The sequence below is a fragment of the Physcomitrium patens genome, chromosome 2, assembly GCF_059467195.1.
Source record: "Physcomitrium patens ecotype Gransden chromosome 2, ASM5946719v1, whole genome shotgun sequence".
NCBI lineage: Eukaryota > Viridiplantae > Streptophyta > Bryopsida > Funariales > Funariaceae > Physcomitrium > Physcomitrium patens.
Genome location: NC_143411.1, coordinates 11,195,769 through 11,218,753, shown reverse-complemented (window position 1 = coordinate 11,218,753; position 22,985 = coordinate 11,195,769). Strand labels below are relative to the sequence as shown.

The following is a 22,985-nucleotide window of genomic DNA, read 5'->3' as shown; positions in this document are numbered from 1 at the left end:
AATAACTATAAAATGGTTATTTTATACAATTAATCTTTATGAATTCTTTGAAATTAATTTTTTTCTATAATTTTAAAAGCTTAATTATATTTCAAATTTACAAGTATTTTTTTAAAATTAGTCAAAATTTAATATTTTACAAGTTAATTTACTACTGTATACTACATAAAGGACATATATACAAATCCATAGAATATTTCAACTACCAAAACATTTTATTGTTGACTTTTGACTTCATCTATTTGATATTTTTATGTTTTTCATTAGATTTGTCCTTATAAGCATCCCAATCATCTAGAATAATAAATATTAAATGTGTGAGTCTTCTTTTATCATAATAAAATTTGAAATTCTATGATATGGCAAGTTATACTTTTCTATGTGGCTTTTGTAATGATACATAATTTAAACAATATGAAGCCAAAAAATAGGATTTTTTTTTCATTTTTAATAACAAGGTATTATTTATTTATTCATTTATTTATTTATTTATTTATACTTGATTCATCTTTAGTAACATATTTTTTAATTTTTTTTAAACCTTTAAATCTTGAGCCTTTTATGTGCAATAATACTTAATAAACTATTACTTTATGTATGTATGTATGGATGTATGGATGGATGGATGGATGGATACATACATACATACATACATACATATGTAAAATAAGAATATCGTGATTAATATTTTTTGAAAAATAAACAAGTATAGAAGACTTAGCATGTGTTCTTGATAAAATAATTTATATGAAAATACAATAAAAAATTACAATGTGTTCTTCATAAAGGAATTACAGTTGGCATATAACCTTTTGAACAATGTCTATTTGGCTATAGGACATCAAAAACACATGATTCTATTTCTCATCATTAGAAAAGATTTCTTCAAAAATGATAATAAACACAAAAATATTTGGTGAGATGGAAAATATGATAAATGTTTCACATGTAATTTTATTGACAATGTTGAAATTCATATCATAAAAAATGATAGAATGGTTAAAACCCAGTTTTGGCAAAGCTGCTTGTGGTAGTAGTAGTATGAGAAAAAATTTAACAATAAAAAGAAGAAGAGTGGATTTCAATGTCACATGCTGAATCTGATCTATCTATTACTCAATGATTTCAATTTTTCATCACAAAACCGTTTATTATGGTTTTCAAAAGCACCATTTAGAGTAAACATTTTGTTACATTTGAGTTATTAATGGAGCTTTTCCAAAAAAAAAAAAAAAAAAAAAAAAAAACCCACAAATAAGTTTTCATGTCATACATTTGCCAAAATGTAAAATTTCAAGTCATATTATCATTCACTTCAAATCATATCAGCTGAAGAAATTCAGAATGCATTAGGGATGATCCATCCCTTCATTGTATTTCCAAGCTCCAAACAGGGTTTTATCAAGAAGTTCTCAACTGACTAAACAATATCCCTATTTTCCTCGAACTCTATTTCTTAATATTTCTTTATACATTCATACATTCACACAACTATCCATTAAATTCTTCTCACAGAAACGCAACATCAGCAACATCATGCTTGTTGGAATGCAAAAGAAACACACACACACACACACACACAAATATATATATATATATATATATATATATTGGCATCGTCCATCTCCATCGCTTCATACAATTAATTGCTCGATCAGTGTTGACCCGTTTTGGCCAAATTCCCGGCTGTCCTTGAGTTGTCTGTCTCCTGCGAGATTATCAAGTTTCGCGTACTTGGGTGATGTGCCGAATCGTTGGGGAAGTGCCTCTCTCAGGAAGAGTGTTGTCGAGGAGGTTGAGTGACGATCTACTTGGTGTTCGTTTCAATACCGACGCAGCGCGCATTCTCCATGGGTATCTTTCCATTACAGACCAATCAAGGTCGCTGTGTGTGTTTGGGTATCAGACTGATCACCATGTCTGCGATGCGAGAATGTTCTCCTTGAGGGATGCGTTCATAGTATGGAGAGTGTCCTTGATTCGATGCACCCGAAGTAACAGATACTGAGCACACTTTCTACGATTTTGCCACCCGATCAGTTCCCCGGTTTGTGTTTTACTTCGGCGGCTGTCTGTCCACGGGGGTAGACGATGGGTCCGGTGCCGAGCTTTTCCTCGGTTCTCGAGAGTAGGAAGACAAGCGCTCTTTGTTTGTGATACGTACTGTGTAACGGCCACCGATACTGATCAATAACTTGCTCAGCGATTAGCGTCACCTTCAGGATTCGACGTGTTCTGCGTAACCCGTCCGGTGGGTCACCCGAGCGAGCATAATCTTAACCATGTGGACCGCGTTCAGATCCTTCAGACAAGATACATCTACCCACTTTCCGGTGCTAAACATGCACTGGAACCTGTGAATATACCAACTTCGGCTGAATCTGGTCCGTTTGCTTGCTTCGTTTAGGCGCTAACAAAATTCCTATTCAGTATGCAACTTCCACTGTCTTGTGTTTGTTGGAAGATTTGGTATGATAATAAACCTCACAGAGGGCGACATCAGCGACTCCAGTACTCTGCCAGCCCAAACCCTCCCTTGGAATTAAAGGCGGTGCCAGCTCAGTGGCATTTGATTAGTACCACCACCTAGTGAGGTACACAGCAGTAGTACCAAAAAAAAAACCCTAGTCTCATAATGACGGTAGTGTTAATTCTTCCGAATTTTGGCCCGTGTCCAAGGGTAGTACCAAACATCCCATCTTCATAGGAATGCTGTGATGAGTAACTGATTGCCCTTGATTATCTCAAGTAATTTACCTCCTGGAATCCTCCATCACTCGAGGTGGTACCTCTCCAATCAAGTTGCTGTAAGCCCGGAGTTCCTAGATGTACCGGTATGTCATGCTTCGTAGAACAAGTGTGGGGTTGTTCATGAGTGGGACGTACTCCTGAACTACTTTGGTAACTATCAATTGATCACGTAAAATCATTCAGTGACTCAGTTGTTACATTGTCGCATCTTTTTTTCACGACAGAGTGACATATCACATTGCGCCCTGCACGCAGCTCCTTAACGATCAAGAGTTATCTGTTGTCGTGACTTATCTCAATATTGGGGCACGTTTCTATGCAGACGACTGGAGTACTATGTCCAAGGAATGAGATTTTCTCCGTTTGCAATATGATTTCATGATAAGGATGCACATTACCATGGGATTGCATCGGATTTTATACAAAAACTGTGATGAATCATTCCTTTGTGAGGGTGAGTACTCTGAAAGGTTGGCTCTGTCAAAGTAGTCAAGTAGCTCTTCCAGATTTCTCATCATTTTAGTGATTGTCAATTAATTTCTTCACTTCAGCGTCGCACATGATTAATCAATGTCGTAGCCCAAGTAGATCACTAGAACTAGTGCAAAAATGGATTGTGTTTTAAACCCTGCGTCTCGATGTCAACTCCATGAAAGGTTTGTGTCGTACAGTGGGGCGAGATCGATGTCCCTTCCAGACGCTTTGATGGTAGGTTTGTTGCACTCACTCAATTGCTTTCTCGGATTTTCCAACCTCTTGCGTCGTCCTCTTAAAGTTTCTGGTGATTGTGACGACACTTCGGTTAAGTTTCTCCGTAAATGCCCACTTACGAAGGTCTACAATTCGAGCACGGTCTCCTATGTGCAATGAGCTTATTCCACTGGAGTTCCGTCTTCAAAGCAACAACTGCTAGTGATAAAACAGAGCTTTACGTAATTCTCTGTGATTTGTTAACTGTTTTTCGATTGTAATGGAGATCTAAGGTGAGCGTGAGGGTCCACAGCGCCCTTGATTAACTGATGAACTTTCGGTTCCTTGAGAATGCTGTTAGTTGTTAGTTGATTTCCTCAACATGGGTTGAGAAGGTATGCAAATATCTCTGCGAAATCCAGGTTGGTCCCACAAATCAACGCATTGAGTACACACTATCATTACTGAACTACATTTCAAAGCATTGAAGTGAAATATAAGGTTCCCTCTGCGTGTACGTCGCTCAAGTGCCTTGGATGCGAAAGTTGAGTTTCTCCATTGCTGCAACATGATCCGTAGCTGACGCTTCATATAGGCAAGAGCACCGCAAGAACTGGAGCTGTTCCGCAAGGAAGTTATGACATATCCGCAGGTGGAATTGTTCAAGCCGTTTTCGAGTCCCCAGGTACAGATTTTGCCAAATATTTGCAGACTTCCACATGGCACGTTAGGAGAGCTTTCTTTTCCATATCCTGGGAGCAAAACGTCGCTGTATCACTTTAGAAGGGGCTTTTTGGAAATGTTCGTGCTCTGCTGGTGTAGTTCAGTCTGCCAGTTACCAGCCATCAGCAGGTATTGGGTCATGATTTTCCTCCACGAAGTCGTCCGGTGTGATTTCCAACTTGCAGGCAATTTGTTGCAACGTGCAAAAACAAATACTTCATAGAGAAATCTGAGCGTTTCAAAGGGACTTTAAAGAGAGAAGGTTGAAGTGTGGGAGGGTTCACCGTTTCAGTCGCTTGGGAAAAGGTCCTTCGCGTTAAAACTCGCGACAAACGCGAGTGGTGGGACCCTGTGCCTCCCCTTTGCACGGTCACCAGCTTTGGCATGAGAGAATCTCAAGGGCGTGCCTTTGCTTGTAGAGTCGACATACCTCCGGCTGCTCCGTCCTTTAGATGCTTCTTGAAACTGCTGGTTTCTATGTCCCCAGAGCTTTTACTGAGATGTAGCATGCCAGGTTCGGTAAATTATAACACTCTTGAGCTCACTTACTTATCGCAAGTTGGTTCCCTTGGAGGCTTTTTGAGTGAGCGAAAGACCGTGCGTTGTTCACCTCAGTGAAGGTTGGGATGGTTGCAAAGAGGCAAGTGAGCGTCAATCAATGAGCACCTGGTGTGGGGTTTATGCTAGGATTCATGTGAGTACGTACTGTTTGTCGAGCCTGAGAGGTTGTGGAGGGCATCAAGACTAGAGTTGAGGATCATGATTCAATGGAAGACGCGAAAGGTTTTGGAATATTGTTGGGGGACATGTAAACATTGCAATTTATTACTGCAATTTGTACGCATCTTAATTTCTCAACTCATGAGCTCTCGAGCTTGAATCATTGGGGAAATCAAAGTTTTCCACAAATGGAACTTTTTAGTTAAGTTTTCCTGACCACGAAAGTTGTCCATGATTTTGGGATTGATATCAGACACGCTGTGCCTTGTGTGCTTGTGGGAGATTGGAACCTGTACACACACACAGTAAGGAGCTGACGCCACCACCTGCCTTGATTACTCGGGTTTGTTCATTGTCTGTAAGGACCACATCAGTCCCAAGAAAAGTTTTGAACCTCTGCTGATGCTGATGTCGTGCAAAGTTTCAGGAAATAATACAAGCTCCTGCATAACGGAAGACAAAGCAAAAGTGCGCAGTTCGCAGGCCAATGTAGTCGATTGCCTGCAGGTGCTGCAGAAGAAATGCTGTGAGCTCACTCTTTTTGACGATTAGAATTGGGGCCTGAACATTTAGTTCGTCAAACATTATCTTTCGTTGGGTTGTGTTCGGTGCAAGGAAGCTGTTAACTGAGACAATATCCGAGGTATAGAACATAACAATTTGCGTGGAATAGAAGCTATTGGTTGTCAGGATTCATAAAGATGTCTTCTACCTCATCTTGCACAATTATTTTCATTGGGCATCATTCATGACAAGAAAAGATTCCAATTTCAAGGGTAGTTTCTCTTTGTTTCCATTTCAGGCGTTTCATGCATAATTAGTGAATTTGTGTCACGCAGCAGAGTAGATATGAATCTCAATTGAGTGGTGACATCACAAGCTGGAGGCAGAGAAGCCTACGACAGCAGCGGAAGAATAGTGTTACTGAACAAGCTTCAGAAATTTTGCGACCATAGCTACACTCTCAAACTTGCCCCAGGTGGGTGTTCTAAACTACATTTTTGGGCCATTGCATTGCCAAGCTTTATAAGTTCCCCCACAATAGAACTCTTAGTTTGCACCTGCAGAAGAATTCTCCATTAAACCCAATAGTATCCTGCTATCCAAATAGAAAACCGGCTTGCTGGAGCGTGGCTTGAGTGTAAGGTTAGAGGAACAGGTGATTGTCAATGGTAGATTCTAAATCCCATCTCATTAGAGCAATAAACTTCATCAGCCGCTTCGTCATTCTCTCGAGCTCACATCTCGAGAGTTCCTCATCTAACCTCATGTAACATTCTCAGCCGTGCGCTCGCGAGTATAAAAATTAAGCTACAAGCAAGGTTTTTTGCTTTCTTTGAATCTTAATATGTATCAAGTAGATGACATGCCTAAATTAATCTCCATTTAAGAAACGATTCCATGTCTCCCACTGCAGCATGTCTTCAAATTCTGCTCGTAATCTAGAAGATTTGACGTGGAAGGCACCTACTTCCTCTCAGAACACAACCACGGATGTCGTCAAAGTAAGTCACTCAGACACCACCTTGGTTGTAGTATCTTGGTTGTCGAATGTTTATGTTTATATTTGATTGGGTTGCAAAGAAAGAAGAAATTCCAGAAGAATTGTGGTTTGTGTTCATGTACTTAAATATCCGCGTAAAAGAAACTTCTATGCCACTCTATCTCACACCGAAAAAGAGTACAGGACACCGCAGAAAAATCCAATTTCGACAAGGGGGTGCTGGAGGAAGAGTGGTACACGCCCGAAACCTCTCTCATGGAGCTCTCCTACTCATCCTCTTACGAAATGCAAGATGCTCCGTCAAATTTCAGCTTGCTTGAACCCTCCCTCAATTTCGACAGTGTCAACAGTCACGCCAGCTTCCGTCTGGCCCCATCAATCAATTTAGGCATGAGCCAGCTCCAAGGCAACGGCCTTCTGGATAATCTTGCATGCACTGGCCAAGGCTCGAGTGTTAGCCTCCTCTCAAATATTCCTCCAGGTCCTGAGCAACCCATTTCGCGCAATTGTACACTGATGATACCTTCTACAATATGTGCTCTGTAATGAATTTCGGAATTCTGAAGAATCAGTGAATTGGTCGCATTTACTTGTGTGGCGGAGTCAAGTTCTAAGCGCTTTTGATGATCCCGTATACCAAATTAATGTAAAGCGTGGGGTTGTGCAGGCGGGCAACTCGGTCATATCTCCACAATGGACAGCTACAGCCAGGGAATAATCTTCCCAGGTAGTAGCGTTGGCAACATCGCCAGCAGCAGCATCAATGCAAGGAGTGTAAATCTCCCACCTTCGTTTGCAGATGCATATTCTGTGTCAGCATTGAACCAAAACAAGCCTGGGGAGGGTGGTTCTGGAGTCTCCAGAAACGACTTTGTGCTACACCACACGAGCAAGCAGGCGAAGAGCTGTTTGCCAGGACAGCAGACATTGTTCCAGAAGGGTGCAGCCTCTAGGCGATCGGTGGCAGGTGGAACTGTCCCGTCAGCAAGCAAGTCGCCCTCACGGGTATTCACATCTGCCTCAAACGACTCCTCCATGGACACGCGGGATAAAGAAAGTCCTCATACGGGGAATGCCTCGAGGGCGGAAATGCTTTCGGGGTCCGATGATCCAAACGACATAAGGTTAGACGGAGATGACTACGATCCCGACGAGAGTGGGGATGGCTCTGGGGGGCCCTACGAGGTGGAAGAAGGCGCAGGCAATGGAGCAGAGAACCATGGAAATTCGAAGATCAAGGGGAAACGCGGCCTTCCTGCAAAGAACCTCATGGCCGAGCGCAGACGCCGCAAGAAACTCAATGATCGTTTATATATGCTTCGCGCTATGGTTCCCAAGATCACAAAGGTTTGTGAATATCCCCACACTCAACAAGTTTTACATGCATAAATACTTCACACAGAATACGGTTTAAGGCTTTCCATGGAGTTGCAGTAACACGTATGGGTTTGGTGAACAGATGGACAGGGCCTCCATACTCGGCGATGCAATCGAGTACCTTAAGGAGCTCCTGCAGCGTATAAATGACATCCACAGCGAGCTCGATGCAGCGAAACAGGAGCAGTCGCGGTCCATGCCGTCCAGCCCCACTCCGAGGTCCGCTCATCAAGGCTGCCCACCTAAAGCGAAAGAAGAATGCCCCATGTTGCCGAATCCTGAAACCCATGTCGTCGAGCCACCACGAGTACGCCCCTCACCACCCCTGCGCTTGCTTTGCATCACATTAAACTTCAAGGCTTTTATCGTCTGTGCTCCCTGAATAGTAGGAGAGACTTCACCGCTGACCATTCTCCAGGCAGAGATTGATTCCTGAGCATAACTTGGAGATTTCACTTGCGCAGGTGGAGGTGAGGAAACGAGAAGGCCAGGCACTCAACATCCACATGTTCTGCGCGCGTCGGCCAGGATTGCTCCTCTCTACTGTAAGGGCTCTTGACGCCCTGGGCTTAGATGTGCAACAGGCCGTCATAAGCTGCTTCAATGGCTTCGCTCTCGACCTCTTCCGTGCAGAGGTATGACCATGCCGAAGCAACCCTAAACCTTAGATGGTAAACACACTATTTTCAGTTGCAACCAAAAAATCTACCACGTAATTTTCTTATATCAAACAAACCTGATCTCGTTTGGCTCAAGCCTCATACTGACCTACCATCTTGGGCGGGGTGGTTGGAATGGCCAGGCAAAAGATGCAGACGTAGAACCCGACGAAATCAAGGCCGTCCTGCTACTCACTGCAAGACGTGGAATGCATCCTTTGCAGTAGGTTTCATCGAGCACATGGATACACTTCCAATCCTCTTCTTCTTCTTCTTCTTCTTCTGCCCTGCTAAGAGATGGTAACCAATTAAAATTCACTTTGGTAAATGTACACGCAGTTAGAAGGGGGGTTGGCAGCAGACATTGGACTCTTTACCTACGTTGGAATCAGTACATGGTAGGGCCTGCAGAGCAAAGACTTATGTGGGACCTGCATTGTGCATTGCCAGAAGAATGAGCCTTGAAAAAACGTTACGAACGCAGACCGTTTCTGTACAGCATCTCCCAAGATATGTGTGCCCTACTGTCTATGCATTTACGATACAACCCATGTCTCCCCTCACCACCCTACATCTGCCAGACTTGTCAGGCTAGCGGCCGGATAAAGTGAAACACAGCAGCTGCAAGCGTGGACGCAACGAAGCTCCGGAACTGTATCCATGCATCGGGAGAAAACAAACGCACGATGCCCCACGCTTGCAAATCTGTCTGTCGTTGTGAAAGCAATAATCTCCAAGCCTCGCTCCCCCATATCCATCCCGAGTCCTCCAGGCATTGCAAATCAGGAATGAAGTCCTCCTAAAGCATGGACTCTGCCGATTCTTCCCCTTTGGAACTTGTGTATTCCTGGCTGCTGCTGACCTTGAATCTGGATACCCGATTTCGAATCGTTCCCTGGTCTCTCCGTCAATGGCGAATGCAGTCTCCGAATGAGACACAAAAGCTCATTCTTAGACAGGGTTTAGTGACGAAATACCATGGAAAATAGGGAAAAAGAGTGTGACATTGCAAAAGGATAAACGCTTTTGGATCTCCATTGACATAGTGTGCTTGTCTTTTGACTTCTCATTTATTGAAATAATGTATGAAGATAGGAGCTTTTGCCTTATCATCAAAGTGGTTTTTTTTTACATAAAAAATGTAAACATCATAAGACTGAAACATCAGGAATATGATGGTTGGTCCTCCCTAAAACATTCAGATGAGTTGCACATCTGTTCTGCTGGAAAATTTACTCATGAGTCTCTGTAATGCTAACATAGAATCTGTGGTTTTTAGTAGCTATTTTATCATTTGAAGGGGCGTTGTTGGAAAAACTGATGTGAAGTCCAGGAGAGGTCAAAAGAGAAGTCTTTTGAAGAGTGTGCTTTGTTGGTGGAAATCAATTTGAAAACCTGAAAAAAAATTGTAAAAGTGATGCGATATTATCTATTTTTCTAAAAACTAATGATATGTACTTGTAAGATGTTTACATTGAAAACAACTTTAGTTTTATATGAAACGTATGATAGTTGGTTCAAACAACTACACCAAGTTCTGTAGAAATCAAAATAATATATATATATATATATATATATATTGATCATTTCAAATACAAAATAACTACTGTATTCTAACTAATTGAGCTTGATTATACAAATGAAAAATTCAAAAATGTAAACCATGATAACTCAAAAGGTTTTTTTTTTAAAATTAACATTATTATCATCATCATCATCATCATCATCTCACATTTTGCATCACAACATGTGTTGATAAAAACATGTATTATTTGTCGACTAGAACATATCAATGGTACTAAATTATTACTAGTATATATATAATATGTATTTTACAATGAGACATTACTTCAAACTACACTCAAAGAAACTGAGAATAAAGCTCTGCACCCCAACTCTTGTAAACATGTAACTCTTTTGGAGTCTTGTCTCTTAACCAAGGAATAACTTAGAATGGGGTATTTGATATCCTTTCTTTTTACAGACAAACACACATCTATATATATATATATATATACACATATTCATGGGTATTGCAGTTAAATGCAACGTCATTTGTAGTTGTGTGCAAAGCAGCAGCAGCAGCAATCCTCTCACACATATGCCTGCAAGCTAATCTTGCTATCTATCTATCTACCTATCTATCTACAACGAACCATCAACAAAGAGGGCCACCATGAAAACAACAAAACAAGAGCCAAAATAACAACAAAATAAAACAGAAAAATAAGGTTATCCTCTAGATGCTTGTCACAAAAATTACAATGATACAAGAGTCGGGGAGCTAACTAGAATACAAAACCCAGTTCCTGCGAAACCAAAATCCCTGCCGTGATCAGAAGCTAAAGCACGCAAAATTCAAGCTCCTCCTCCACGTCCCCCCCTTCAAGTTGGTGTGCGCCGCGTGCTCCTGGCACACAGACCACACCTGATCCAGCTTCACGGGACTGTCTAAGTGCACGTAAATCTCCAGATCCTTTAGGGACGGGACGGCGAAGAGGAGCCAGCGCAGGAGGGAGGTGCAAGCGTGTGCGCTGAGCACAACCATGTGCACAATGAGGTGCGTTAGTGCCGGCCATCTGAGGAAGGTTGCGAGATTCTGATCCGCGGCGAAGGATTTCTCCATGGAGTGCCAGAGTCCTGGACCCACGCTGAGAGTGTGGAGAAGTGGGCACGATTCCTTGAGGGATTCGATGTCCGGGACGGCGAGAGGTACTTGCGGGATGATGCCCTCCCACTTCCCGTCCTCCCCTAGCGACATGCACGGCACGTCCAGGAATATTTTCTCCAGGAAAGGGTTGGTTCTCATCAGGCTGGAGAGAGTTCGGAAGTGGCTGGCACCGAAAAGAAGCTCCTTGAGCTGGGTAATGTCGTCGAACTCTACCAGAGACCGTTCACGGTTCTCCATGCAGACGGCGACGTAGGCGAGACTGGGAGCTTTCACGCGGAGGGAATCCGGGCATGTCATTTTGAGCTGGAGTTTTTTCACCTTGGGGAGATCGAGATCGACGATCTTGGCGCTCGTGGAGAGGCCGAGGCACAGGACCTCGAGGTTTTCGGATGTTAGGCGGGCTTCTTGCACGCCGAAGACGCTCACGAGGGCTAGGGTTACGAGTGCGGGCATGCATGCGTTAATGTCGGTGAGAGACCTCTCGGTCATTTTAATGCACCGGAGGGTGAGACTCTTCATATTGGACATCTGCTGGAGATCTTCTGTGTCGAGGAACATGTTGCGTAGCTCCAGGGACTGCAAGTTCTTGCCTGTTGCAAATTAACATTCGGAGCGTGAGGAATTGCCTCTCAGAAGTTAGGGTGGGCCCCCAAGACCTTGTGCAAGTTTCACACAACTAGAAAGGAGGGAGAAGGAAGCTTACACTTCTCGGAGAGAATTTTAACGATGGGAGACTGGCGCATGATCGCCTGCTGGCCGTAATCAATGAGCGTCAAATGCTGAAGCGAGTGGCTGCATAAGGACACCCACTTGCTCACAAACATGGGCTCGCTCAACCAAAAGTCCACCATGTGAAGCTCCTCCTTGAGAAGCTGATTGGCTTGCATTTCCTGGTCGACTTCGATCCGAAGCTGCTGTACACTGTCCAGGCGCTGCAGCATGTTCAGGCAAGCATTTTTGAATGGAACATGGACGGGACGTTGGGGGGAGGTTGAATTCGAGAACGAAGCCGACTTTCCACAGCAACCATCCTGAAACTTAGCGCTGGACTTCGCTTGAGACCTTGAAATCTCACAGCAATCGTCTTCGTCTTCTTCCTCCTCACTTTCCTCAGAATCGGAATCTATCTCGTCGTCTTCCTCGTCGGAGTCTGAGTATGAGCATGGAGGTCTAACAGGAAAGCGTTCCCGAGCAAGGTCATAGTACCGTTTGCGGCACACAAGGTTGAGGCACCGGACTTGCTGCACTGCTTCGTTCATGGTCTTGCTAGTTGCCATGCAATTCGCAAGGTCCCGTGCATCCTTAACCTTGTTGATGATGTCTGATATAACGTGGATGGGCAGCGCCTGCATCGCAAATCAAGCCGCACAATTGATCAGCCATATGTGTCTGAAAACCTAGGCACATGAAGGCAGACTTAATGCAACCGGAATGCTTGAAGAATCTATGTAATCTTTCATGATCGTTTTCCCAAAACCAAATGTGGGAAGAATGAGAGTTCTGGATCTGATTTTTCTAATTCTAGTACCTCCTCCATGCCAGAAGGTTGCATCTTCTCAACCATGCCCTCCGAAATCGTGGTTGTTAGGACGATCGGCAGAATTGACCCATCCACAGCGTCTTTGGAAATCGGTCCTTTCATATGCTCCTGCGATCAATTTCAGAACCCATTAGGACTCACAATCCTCTCGCTTCCTAAACGAACAATCCTAAGATAACTTAATCCAAAAACTAGGATCCAACGTACACACCTACAAAGAATAATAGATAGCAATCTCTACGTAGCCGATCAGTATAGTATGACTGTGCAGAGCTGACTACATTAACTAATTTCGCACAGGTAGCCTGCACTCAATTGAATTACTATTTGTCCACTAGTTGGCAGTCGTCCTTGAATGCTAGACCATTATTCAGAGATCCATTCACTGAAGTACGTGCACGCAATTCATGAATAGTCAACCACTCCAAGTCCGTCCAATTAGACTACCCTTCATTATGAGACTTCATTAAAGTTCAGGCTGACTGACAGAACAGTGTTTTTCAGGAGCCCTAGAAGATGGGAGGAGGGTAAGTTCGATAGTCAGGGCAATTATTTTGAGGTTTACCTGGAACCATCCCTCCGAATGCACTTGAACAGAACTTTCCTGACACCGGGCCATAGCTCCCATGATTGATTATCTGTGTCGACTGCAGACCAGTATGAGCTCACTAATCCCAGAGGAAGCAAACTAACGTACACTAATCCTCGGCGCGTGAGTGCACAGCTATGCGCACATGCACAGTATTTGGCATTGCCCACGGTGCCTCGACTGAGAACGACAAATCATAGAGAATTTGATTTTGATCTCCTCTGTTACTGGACTCAGGATGTACCGGTCCATATAAAAAAAATTATTAGATGCAGTTAAGCCTCTCATTGAAAACTTTCTCCTGGGTCACCATCTAGGTGTCGAGCTATGATGAGTGATTTAGTTGTCTCCACTATTCATAAGGGATTGCTTGTTTTCCAATGAGATCCAATTGACTTGCAGCTCAACGATAACCAACGGTTGGCTCTTGTAGAACAGCGCCTGAGGGACACAGGGGCCCACTGGTGAAATGTGTATATTCAATCAGGATTTCGGGCTCTCAAGAGAACGTTCCGACCGTGTGTACACAATTTATAGCACCGGGATCTCCTCGACACCATAAAATCAGACAAGCTATGGGAAACTCCCGAAAGGTCGATCTTGTTTGACCTCACCGAAAAAATAGAACGAGCCACTGAACCAACAAAATGTTCAACACCACGCTCACTGACAACCCAAAAAAACAGAATCCCTCTCAGACCTAAGAACTCAGGCAGCTCAAATGAACGCACCAAATAACAAAATTGAAGCACACAAGAAGATAAGAAATTCCTCACTCAGACCAAAAACCCAAGTGCTAGACCCAGAAATTGCTCCAGATCCGAGAACAAAAACACCTCGCAACTCAGCTCAGCTCCTCTCAGTCTCTCTGTATAAGGCCACTCTGTGACACACTCTCGCTCCCACTCATACAAATCCCCCAGCAATGTTAGGCTCGATGCACTCCCTCCGCACCATCTTGTAGGCGACTAGTTCCGCAATTAAATAAAGAAAAAAAGAGAGGAAAGCGATGCCTAGTCGGAAAATGGACAGATTTCCCAGTAGTCCTCCGGAAGTCTGAGTTTTATGGGAAAAACAAGACGAATACATAGAGAGAGAAAGAGAGTGAGTGCAAGCAAGCTAGCTAGCCACCCAGCCACCCAGCAATCAACGGGTGGGGTGTGGGAGCCATAAACTACACTTGGACTGAGTAAAAACCCCACCCGTCCCCGTCCCCGCCCCAAGAGCTGCGGCCGGCCAAGCAATTTCACTCACTGATACTACTACTGCTGCTGCTGCAAAGCCAGCCCAGCCCAGCGTAGGTTGGGGGTGGGGAGGGGGGGTCGTGGTCGCGGTGAAACAAAGTAAAGTCCGTGTCTGCAACTGCGCAGAGGCGGGGATCACGGACTGATTGGACTGGACGGGACGGGACTGAACTCACTCACTCTCTCTCTCTCTCTCTTTCTCTTTTGCTGTATTCATTCATTCTTCGTCCCCTTCGCTAGAACCACACGGTACTACCACCACGGCACACACCCCCGTCCGGGTCTGATGTCCACTTTGATGAATGAATGGATTCATAACTCCATGGATGAACGAAATCATTCGTGAAATCTGGTGGATGGATGTCGCCGTCTACGGATGGATGTCGCCGTTGATGGATGGATGAGTTGGTGGACCCGGTTTCGGGGGTTTTTTAGTGTTCACCCATTATCAGTCACTATTTGACCGACATTACGGGGTCCTTAAATTGTAAGCATTCAATAATTGATCCGAAAAAATTCTCCCACCTAAACTTGTAAGGGAGGGAGGTATTAAAGACAAATTGCTTAATTCCTCAATCATGATTCGTTCGTGTGAATGGACCTGAGTCTAATTTTGGTGGTAAGCATATACTACGGACTGACTTTTTGTTCTTACTTGGAATATATATATATATATATATATATTTAAAGTATGTGTGTGTATATCTTTATATATATATGTACGTATGTGTGTGTATATCTTTATATATATATATATAGACACAAAAAAGATTTTGGTTATAGTATGTTAAAACTCAATAGTATGCTAATTTGAAAAGAAAACAATTATTATCTTGATCTACTGTGCGATTTAAAGGAAGAAATTCCAAAAAAGAAGGGTTTTTTTGTTTATGATATGACAAAAAATACAAATCAACATTTGTGTTTAAAGAAAGTGAGAAATTAGTATTCTTGGCCAAGCAAGTTAAACTGAAACAACATAGGATAACTATTGTCATGATACAAGGAGTAATGCAAGCAAATAGATGTACATTGATGAAACAAAACAAACACTTAGATTTTGTATCTATGATGTTTTCTATTAAAAAATTATAAATATGTTCCTACAGCTCGTGAAAGATATGGCATTTCCTTTAAAAATATTTTTCAAACTCTGAGAAGTAGCAACAGAATATTCCAGTTTTAAAAAAAGCTACAATTTGGTACTTTATTGAATACTTTAGCAACATATGTTATAAAAAATAACACTAATATTGAAATTGATTCTTTTAAAACCTTGAAAAATCATAAATCAATACTATAATATTCTCAACTTATTTGTGTAAATTTAAATTACAGCATATAGAAATTTTACATTTTTGCATTAAAAAAAATCCCACATACATTTTATTCTATCAAAACTTTATCCCAATATAAATATATTTTATACTTCTTCTTTCTCAATTCATATTCATATTAAAATAAAACGTTTTTTTAAATATGATATTTTATATATTTATATTTACAAAAGATCTAAAAATTCAATTAGATTCTAAAATAATCAAAAATCTTACAAATAAAAAATAAGAAATTAAATCACATATTTAATATTAAAATCTAAAATTTTAGAAAATAAATGATATAAAAATACTAATGTTTCATTAATTTATATAAACATTATAATTTCAATTTGATATTCTTACTACACATATCTATCAAAAGATTGCCTTTCAAAGTTGCAAGTTTTTTAGATTTCATTTGCTTAAATACTTTGTTTGGATAATATAATTATAAAAATAATTAAATAATAAAAATAAAAATAAAAATTACTTAATCTTTAAAATAACTAACGTGTGTTTGATTTGTACATCATATTTCATAATATAGATATACACCTATTACAACTTCATAGTAAAAAAAAAAGCTCAAACTTTAGCATTTGATTATTTATTTCTAAAGTGTATTATATAAATAAATCTCTTAAACTTCGTTTCTGAAATATAAAACTTTGACTTCTTAAAGATTTATATATTTAATATATAAAGTCATTTGAATTGAAATAATTTTGAGTGAAATATTTTTCTATTGTACATGTTTATATGAGTAGATAGATTATTTACTAGTTTTAGCATAACTTTATATTGTTCAACTACTCTTATATATTTGTGTATATATATATATATATATATATATATATAATTCCAATATAAAATTCAATAATAATTCACACAATTTAGAAAAAAAATTATTGTACAAAAAATATGTCTTAAATATATATATATAGAGAGAGAGAGATGAAGTATTTTATTTTTAGTTGCTTGTAATGATTTAAACTTAATTTAAGACATAAAGCATATATCTTTTAATTCAAAATTGAAAATAAATGATTATTTTTGATAAATTCATCAGTTTATAAATTCATGTATTATGAACTTGTACATTGTTGATCAAAAACATGTAAATGAACTAATAATTATTGCAACATGCACAATGTCAATTAAATGTAAGTAAATAAATGAGTTCCTATTAGAGTATAAAAGTTTAGTTCCTAATATTTTCAAAATGAGATTAAAAAATCCATATTTATTTATAGCAAAACCTTCATTTTTATTTACTTATGTACAGTTCATGTTGTAAATTTTAGTATTCCAGAGGATTTAATCTATATAATATTTGAAATTTGAAACGTTTGAATTGCCGGTCATTATATGGTATTTCATATCTGTTTACAACCCACAACTAGTGAGTCTTTTCGTATACTGTTTTGTGTTTTATGTTTGTAATATAATTTAGATGTTTAAGGCTATGATTGATATTCTTATAGAATCGATTTTTTGATATTTCACCCTGACGTCCAACTATTATCTTTACAATATTTTATTAGATGTTGTAAAATGAAAATCAATTGCCATGGATAAAAGAAGTTTGTTAAATAGTACATTAACATTTCTTTACAAATACAAATTCTCTTTAGCAGAGTCATGCATGTCATGTTAATCTTGTTGTTTTTTTTCTCTTTTTTTTTCTCAACAAATAATGACTTTAAACAGGTAACAATTTACATTCACTTAAGTTTTTCTGTCTCACTTACATTCATATACATAGGCATTTCAGCCAGTTCAAAGTAAGGAAGACTGTATGTATGTGGTTATGTATGTGTATATAATTTTCAAAATAAAAATCATGAATCATAAACCAAGAAGAAAAATACACTTTACTGAAGTCTAATGAGATAAAACTCTATTGATCACACAAAAATTTGTGTTAAACTAAATCAATGAAATTCATTGCAGTGAATTTTACTTTTTTACCAACAAATTCAAGGAAAATACTATTACAGTTGGGTGCTCAGCATGCCAATTTTTTCAAGAATATAATAAGAAATTTATTTTTACTTAAATATTTCAGTGATTTTTTTAATACAATTCGAAGCACTTTTTGTAAATTTAAGCACAATTTCCTTAAAAAATGTGAAAGCTTATATCAATTCTGAGCAAAATGTTTTGATTCTGGCATCCAGCGTGTCTTTCCATTTTAGAGTAACTCCCCAAAGTTTGTAACTCGAAATAAAGTTCTGTTCCATTTTATGCTTTAACAGTTTTAATCTTTTTAAAGTTTGTACTGAAACTTTCTGACAGCCCTCAAGTGTGTGCCATACTCATGTGCCAATATTTCTGACATGGAAGGGTTTTAACTCTTTTTTTGAAACAAATATGCTCTTCATTAAAATTGAGCAATACGGCAAATTTTGTTATTAAATTATGTATACATGTTTGTATTATATTATATTTTTTCTTTCTTAAACATAATTGGTATGCATCCCTTGTAGGCCTCCATCAAGCCTAATGGCTCCACAACTTAATGAAACCGCATAAGTCCAAAAATGATTTATATGGTTTGTTGCCAATGCTTGGACTTTCATTAGCTTCCTTTACTTCTTTATGGGTAGGGTGTGAGTGGGATGATATTAATCCTCCAAATGAAAATCATGTTGATTAGTCACCAAAGCAACAAACTGCCAAAAAACTTCTCCGAAGATGTCCGACATGATCCAAGGGACCGACCAAGAGCAGAATGGATTGTCGGCCAAGTGACAATCAACAATCCTTTCATTCCTCCCAAGAAAGAATGGAAAACACACACACACACACACACACACTTGCAAGCTAGGCTATACAATAGCTAAAAGCATGACTTGTTCTTGTTTCATCTCAAGTAATGAAACAAAGAAGAAGAAATAATGCGGAAAAGAGAGCAATGTGTAAATTATGGATCATCTCATAGATGTGTTCTTCTAGCTTTTTACCAAGTTTTGTTTGTAATTGAGTTACTTGGTTTGGAAGAGATGACGCAACTTAATTCTACACATTGACCATTATACAAAAGAAGCCAAGATTGTTGCACAGAATTGTGTGCCATCATGGTGACCATTCTTGCTAGAAACACAGTCCGCCATACCCAGCAAATGACAATAACTTGCTTGGGGACACAAGCAAAAGAAGAAGAGAGGTGGGGGGTTGTGTGTGTGGTGGGCTATGAACCTCCTTCTTCTTCATGAGGTTAGTGGTGGCAAAAGAGTCAAACTTGTGGTAGAGAAAAGGCTTTATTGAGTGAGTGAATGAGAGTGAGATCCCACTGGGTTTGAGCCACTGTGGAGTGGTGGCATCACCATCTGTTGGCTGCCTTGAAGTAGACGTGGAACAGTTTTTTGTGTCCTTGGGTGGTTACTCTCATTGCTTCACATAAAATGTCTTTGAAAAAAACATTAAAAAATAAAGAATGAAAGAAATATATTTTTTTCAATATAAATGAAATGATAAAGGGGAAAGAGGAGGATGGTGTCATATATATATATATATATATATATATATATATTATATATTTATATATATATTTCAGATGTTGAAATTAATGATTTTATAACTATTAATATGTAAATACAGAGAAGTGAGACAATACTTTTTCCATGACCAACCTACCCACCAACTTGTACTTCTTGCTCTCCCACTTCCAATATTTTTAATTTTTGCAAGAAACTCTCTTTATTTCTTTATTGGGAAGGAATAAATGAATCGAAATGGGGCTGTGTTCTCACTTTGGAATTGTGGACTGGGCTTCTAATTGCATTCCATGTCTCAGGTGATGCGGGATTGAGGGGCTGGGTCAGGAGGAAAAATCATACCACAAGAGACTTTTTCTAAATGTTTGCATTGAAAGAAGAAAATTCTCTCTGCTTTTATTTTTGTTGCCGCCCACCTGAGAGGCATTTGCAGAGGTTCCACTCATGAATAACAAATTTTATTCTGAAAAATAAACACTGCAAACTTAAAGACTATAAATGAAGTATAACAAATACTGCTGGGCCTTCATCTCATTGTATGTATATATATATATATATATATATTGATAGATATGTGCATATTCTGTATATGTTTTGGTTTAAAAAGCTATCATGCATACCTCATTATATATATATATATATATATATATATATATATTATGTGTGAAGAAAGTGTTGTGAATTTTTCTTTTTATTAAGTGTATAAGTGTTAGGGAGAGGCCTATAACACCATTTCATACAGAATGCACACACATCTTCAAACCACAACTGTATAGTGTTTGAAAAGAAAAGAAATGAAAAATCAAATAATAATAATAATAATAATAAATGAAACAACTAAATGGATGATTGAATTTGTCCATCCATTCAATCCTGTGGGTGGACCTATGGCCGTGGTCGTACACGAAGAGGTTCTCTTGACACGTGGCTAAAAAGAGTTGTCCCCGTCTGAATGGCATCTTTTTTCTGAGTTTGGTGGGGCCCTATGACCACAATTAACTATTTTATACTACTAAAATTAAGAATTGTGGAGTTGAAGAACAAAAGTTGAGGACCAATCGGATTGCGTGAATGATGTGACCATGAATCTTGAGGAACCCATTCCCACGCAACATTTTGTGCTGGTTTGGATGAAAAATAAATATGTAAATAAATAGAAGAGAAATTTTGTATTGAAAATGTAATTAATTAATTAATTTTTTATTTTAAAAAATGAGGTTATTCTATGCGATCAAATCTGGCTTCCTTGAGTCATATTTGCTGTTTTTCTTATTTCCTATTTTTTCTTTTTCTTTTTTCCGTTCTTGAAGGGATTGCTTAGAAAGAAATGCCCATTTGTTTAAATGTTTGTTGAACTGTTGTGTTCCTTTTTCTTTTCTTGTTTTTCTTTTTTTTCAAAAAAAAGAAAGTCAAAAATATTATGAAAAAAAGTCTATAATAAAATAAGTTGTTGTTGATGAACATTCAAAACAGTTGTTTAAGTAATAACCAACATATGAATACTCAGGACAAAGAAGAAGAAGAATCAAGAACCAAGTTTCTAAAATTTTAATATTATCACATACCCTCCAAATTTATAACTTTATACAAGATTGATGCTAGTATAAATCACATTATTCAAGAACGAATGTGCCTAACAACACTTACATAATTGCAACCCAACAATAAAACATAATAATAATAATAATAATAATAATACATGGTTGAAAACTTCAATGCTATGTTTTTTTTTTTTTTTTTTTTTTTTTTTTTTGATACTATTAATAAATAGATGGGCATGGTCTTCCTTGAAGTATATGGGCTTCATAAAAGAGCTGTGATGAAATTGCAAAATCTTGCTATGCCCATGTTAGTTTCACAACTAAAATCAACCTCCTCTCCCTACAAGGTTGGAATTAGAAACACTTGTTCATTGGTGCCCACAATAAAAAATAATCAAAAAAATAATAAAAAGGGGAAAATAAAAAATAAAAAATGAAGGAAAGTTTCCACAATGGACCAATTCTAAGAAGGCACAAACCCCAACAAAAAAATAAGTATTTTTGGCTTGGTGATAACTACAACTATGATGCCGCCCTAGAATTGCATGGCATCTCTCTCTCTCTCTCTCTCTCTCTCTCTCTCCTTCTCCCCTCAATGGGATGACAAGCCCAACTTCACACAAGTCACCTCCTCCTACATAACTCCATGTGACGTTCCATCCCCATGTGTTTTTGTGTTTTATGTTTTATTCCACAAACACAATAAAAAGAAGAAATTATTTGACCCCCTAGCCATAATTAAGCACAGCTAATGATAGAATGGTAGAAGGCGCTGGAAGTGGGGTTTGCAATGGTATGTGAATGCTGGATCTTACATTCCTTGAGCCATCCAGTAGTGTTATTTTTAAAAGCATAAATCCCTGAAATAAGAAGTTGCATGCAAACTTTGTTGTCAAGGAACCTGGAGACAGTTCTCTTTGGCCTGTGGTCCTTTTTGGGAGAAAAGGTCAGAGGCCCTGAGCCACAAATGTCCTTGGAGAATGCACACCAAAAAAACCACCATGTGCACAGTCAGCATGCCACCTCAGCAAATTTGGACTCTGGGTCGGTGAGACTTGCCCACGTGGAACGCCTCTTTCAATTCTATTTTACGTGAGATCATTTGCATCACAAAACAAAAGAATAAACAAACAAACAATACAACAGAAAACAGGATCGTGTGTATAAAGAATGTTTTTGGATGCTATCAGAATACAGTTTTATGTAGGGCTACGTTTGAATTGTGCATTAACCTTTAACAGATTGGGTCCGCTACCTACTGCTGTTTTATTGTTTTCTCGATTGGGCGTTGCAATCACTTGTCTCGAAAACATAATTCCATGCAAGCTTTGTCAGAAACATTCCAGCAAATGCTAAATCAATAAATAAATATAATAGCGAAGCAATAATAATAATAATAATAATATCATTAGTGGCATTATTGCTGTGACATTAATTGATTGCTTTTTGTTTACGGTGGGTCATTTTTTAATCCTTTGCTGGTCCTAGAACTTTTCTTCAAATTTCACCAAGCTCAGCACGGATCCATGATAAAAAAATAAAAAAAATCTTTACTTGGAGAAGATAGTATTGTGGATTTTCACAACGTTCATCTGCAATGCTTGCATCATGCTTTTCAAATATCTAGCTGTTTCGAAACGAAATACTTGTAAATATATATATATATATATATATATATATATCTGTGTGTGTGTGTGTGTGTGTAAATTGCAATTTTGGGAAGATATTTCTGAATTTATTGGGCGTTTGCTGTTTCGAAACCATGTGGTAGTTCTGGTGACGAATATCCTGATGCCAGCTTGAGGAGTGCGTTGCGTTGCGCATGTTCATGAATCAGGTTTGTGTTGTTGCGGATCTCTTACAGAATGCCAAGGCAAGGAAAGCACCATTGCTCATGTGCAAGAAATGAACCTGAATGTCAAATGAAACACTAGGAGTTAGTGTACCAGAACAGCGGGCGATGTGAAAGGAGGACAGTCTGGAACAACCAGTATGTGCACAACAGGTGGATGGATTCGGAGGTGGTCCAAGAGGTTTCATAGCACTGCGATTGGGTAGTTCTCCAGTTCTGTCAACACTTCCAAGCACGCATCACTCCATCCACATCTCCTGTTTCCTGCCCAGAGCTTGGCACACGACGTTTCAGCAAAATCCAAA

At 39.2% G+C, this 22,985-nt stretch overlaps 2 protein-coding genes across 23 annotated transcripts; one reads left to right on the top strand and one right to left on the bottom strand.

Annotated features, from left to right (window-relative positions):
* The first annotated feature begins 3,545 nt into the window (after nt 1–3,545).
* Nucleotides 3,546–9,621, top strand: LOC112277041 (uncharacterized). Of its 22 annotated transcripts, none has more exons than XM_090246381.1 (10): nt 3,546–4,126; nt 5,312–5,391; nt 5,727–5,863; nt 6,302–6,389; nt 6,572–6,869; nt 7,056–7,735; nt 7,848–8,072; nt 8,230–8,400; nt 8,568–8,647; nt 8,875–9,621. In XM_090246381.1, exons 4-10 carry the CDS (start codon nt 6,303–6,305, stop codon nt 9,017–9,019), a joined length of 1,686 nt encoding a protein of 561 aa, XP_090102507.1. In that variant the 5' UTR covers nt 3,546–4,126; nt 5,312–5,391; nt 5,727–5,863; nt 6,302; the 3' UTR covers nt 9,020–9,621. The 22 variants fall into 22 exon arrangements, with proteins under 22 accessions (XP_090102507.1, XP_090102509.1, XP_090102478.1 ...); XM_090246383.1 differs by having other exon boundaries at nt 5,724–5,863; XM_090246352.1 differs by having other exon boundaries at nt 5,312–5,527; nt 5,724–5,863.
* Nucleotides 9,622–10,638: 1,017 nt separating this feature from the next.
* LOC112277032 (F-box/LRR-repeat protein At4g29420) lies at nt 10,639–14,645 on the bottom strand. Its single transcript, XM_024508995.3, has 4 exons — nt 13,201–14,645; nt 12,624–12,743; nt 11,799–12,441; nt 10,639–11,685 (listed from the first exon to the last, which is right to left on the bottom strand). Exons 1-4 carry the CDS (start codon nt 13,261–13,263, stop codon nt 10,760–10,762), a joined length of 1,752 nt encoding a protein of 583 aa, XP_024364763.1. The 5' UTR covers nt 13,264–14,645; the 3' UTR covers nt 10,639–10,759.
* Between the last annotated feature and the right edge of the window lie 8,340 nt (nt 14,646–22,985).

Excerpts from the sequence above, each read along its gene's own strand:
- LOC112277041 (XM_090246381.1), top strand. The coding sequence starts at position 6,303 with ATGTCTTCAAATTCTGCTCGTAATCTAGAAGATTTGACGTGGAAGGCA. Across the intron at positions 6,870-7,055 it reads CCTCTCAAATATTCCTCCAG|GCGGGCAACTCGGTCATATC; the intron begins GTCCTGAGCAAC and ends GGGGTTGTGCAG. Across the intron at positions 8,073-8,229 it reads ATGTCGTCGAGCCACCACGA|GTGGAGGTGAGGAAACGAGA; the intron begins GTACGCCCCTCA and ends TCACTTGCGCAG.
- LOC112277032 (XM_024508995.3), bottom strand. The coding sequence starts at position 13,263 with ATGGGAGCTATGGCCCGGTGTCAGGAAAGTTCTGTTCAAGTGCATTCG. Across the intron at positions 12,744-13,200 it reads ATTCGGAGGGATGGTTCCAG|GAGCATATGAAAGGACCGAT; the intron begins GTAAACCTCAAA and ends AATTGATCGCAG. Across the intron at positions 12,442-12,623 it reads AACCTTCTGGCATGGAGGAG|GCGCTGCCCATCCACGTTAT; the intron begins GTACTAGAATTA and ends TTTGCGATGCAG.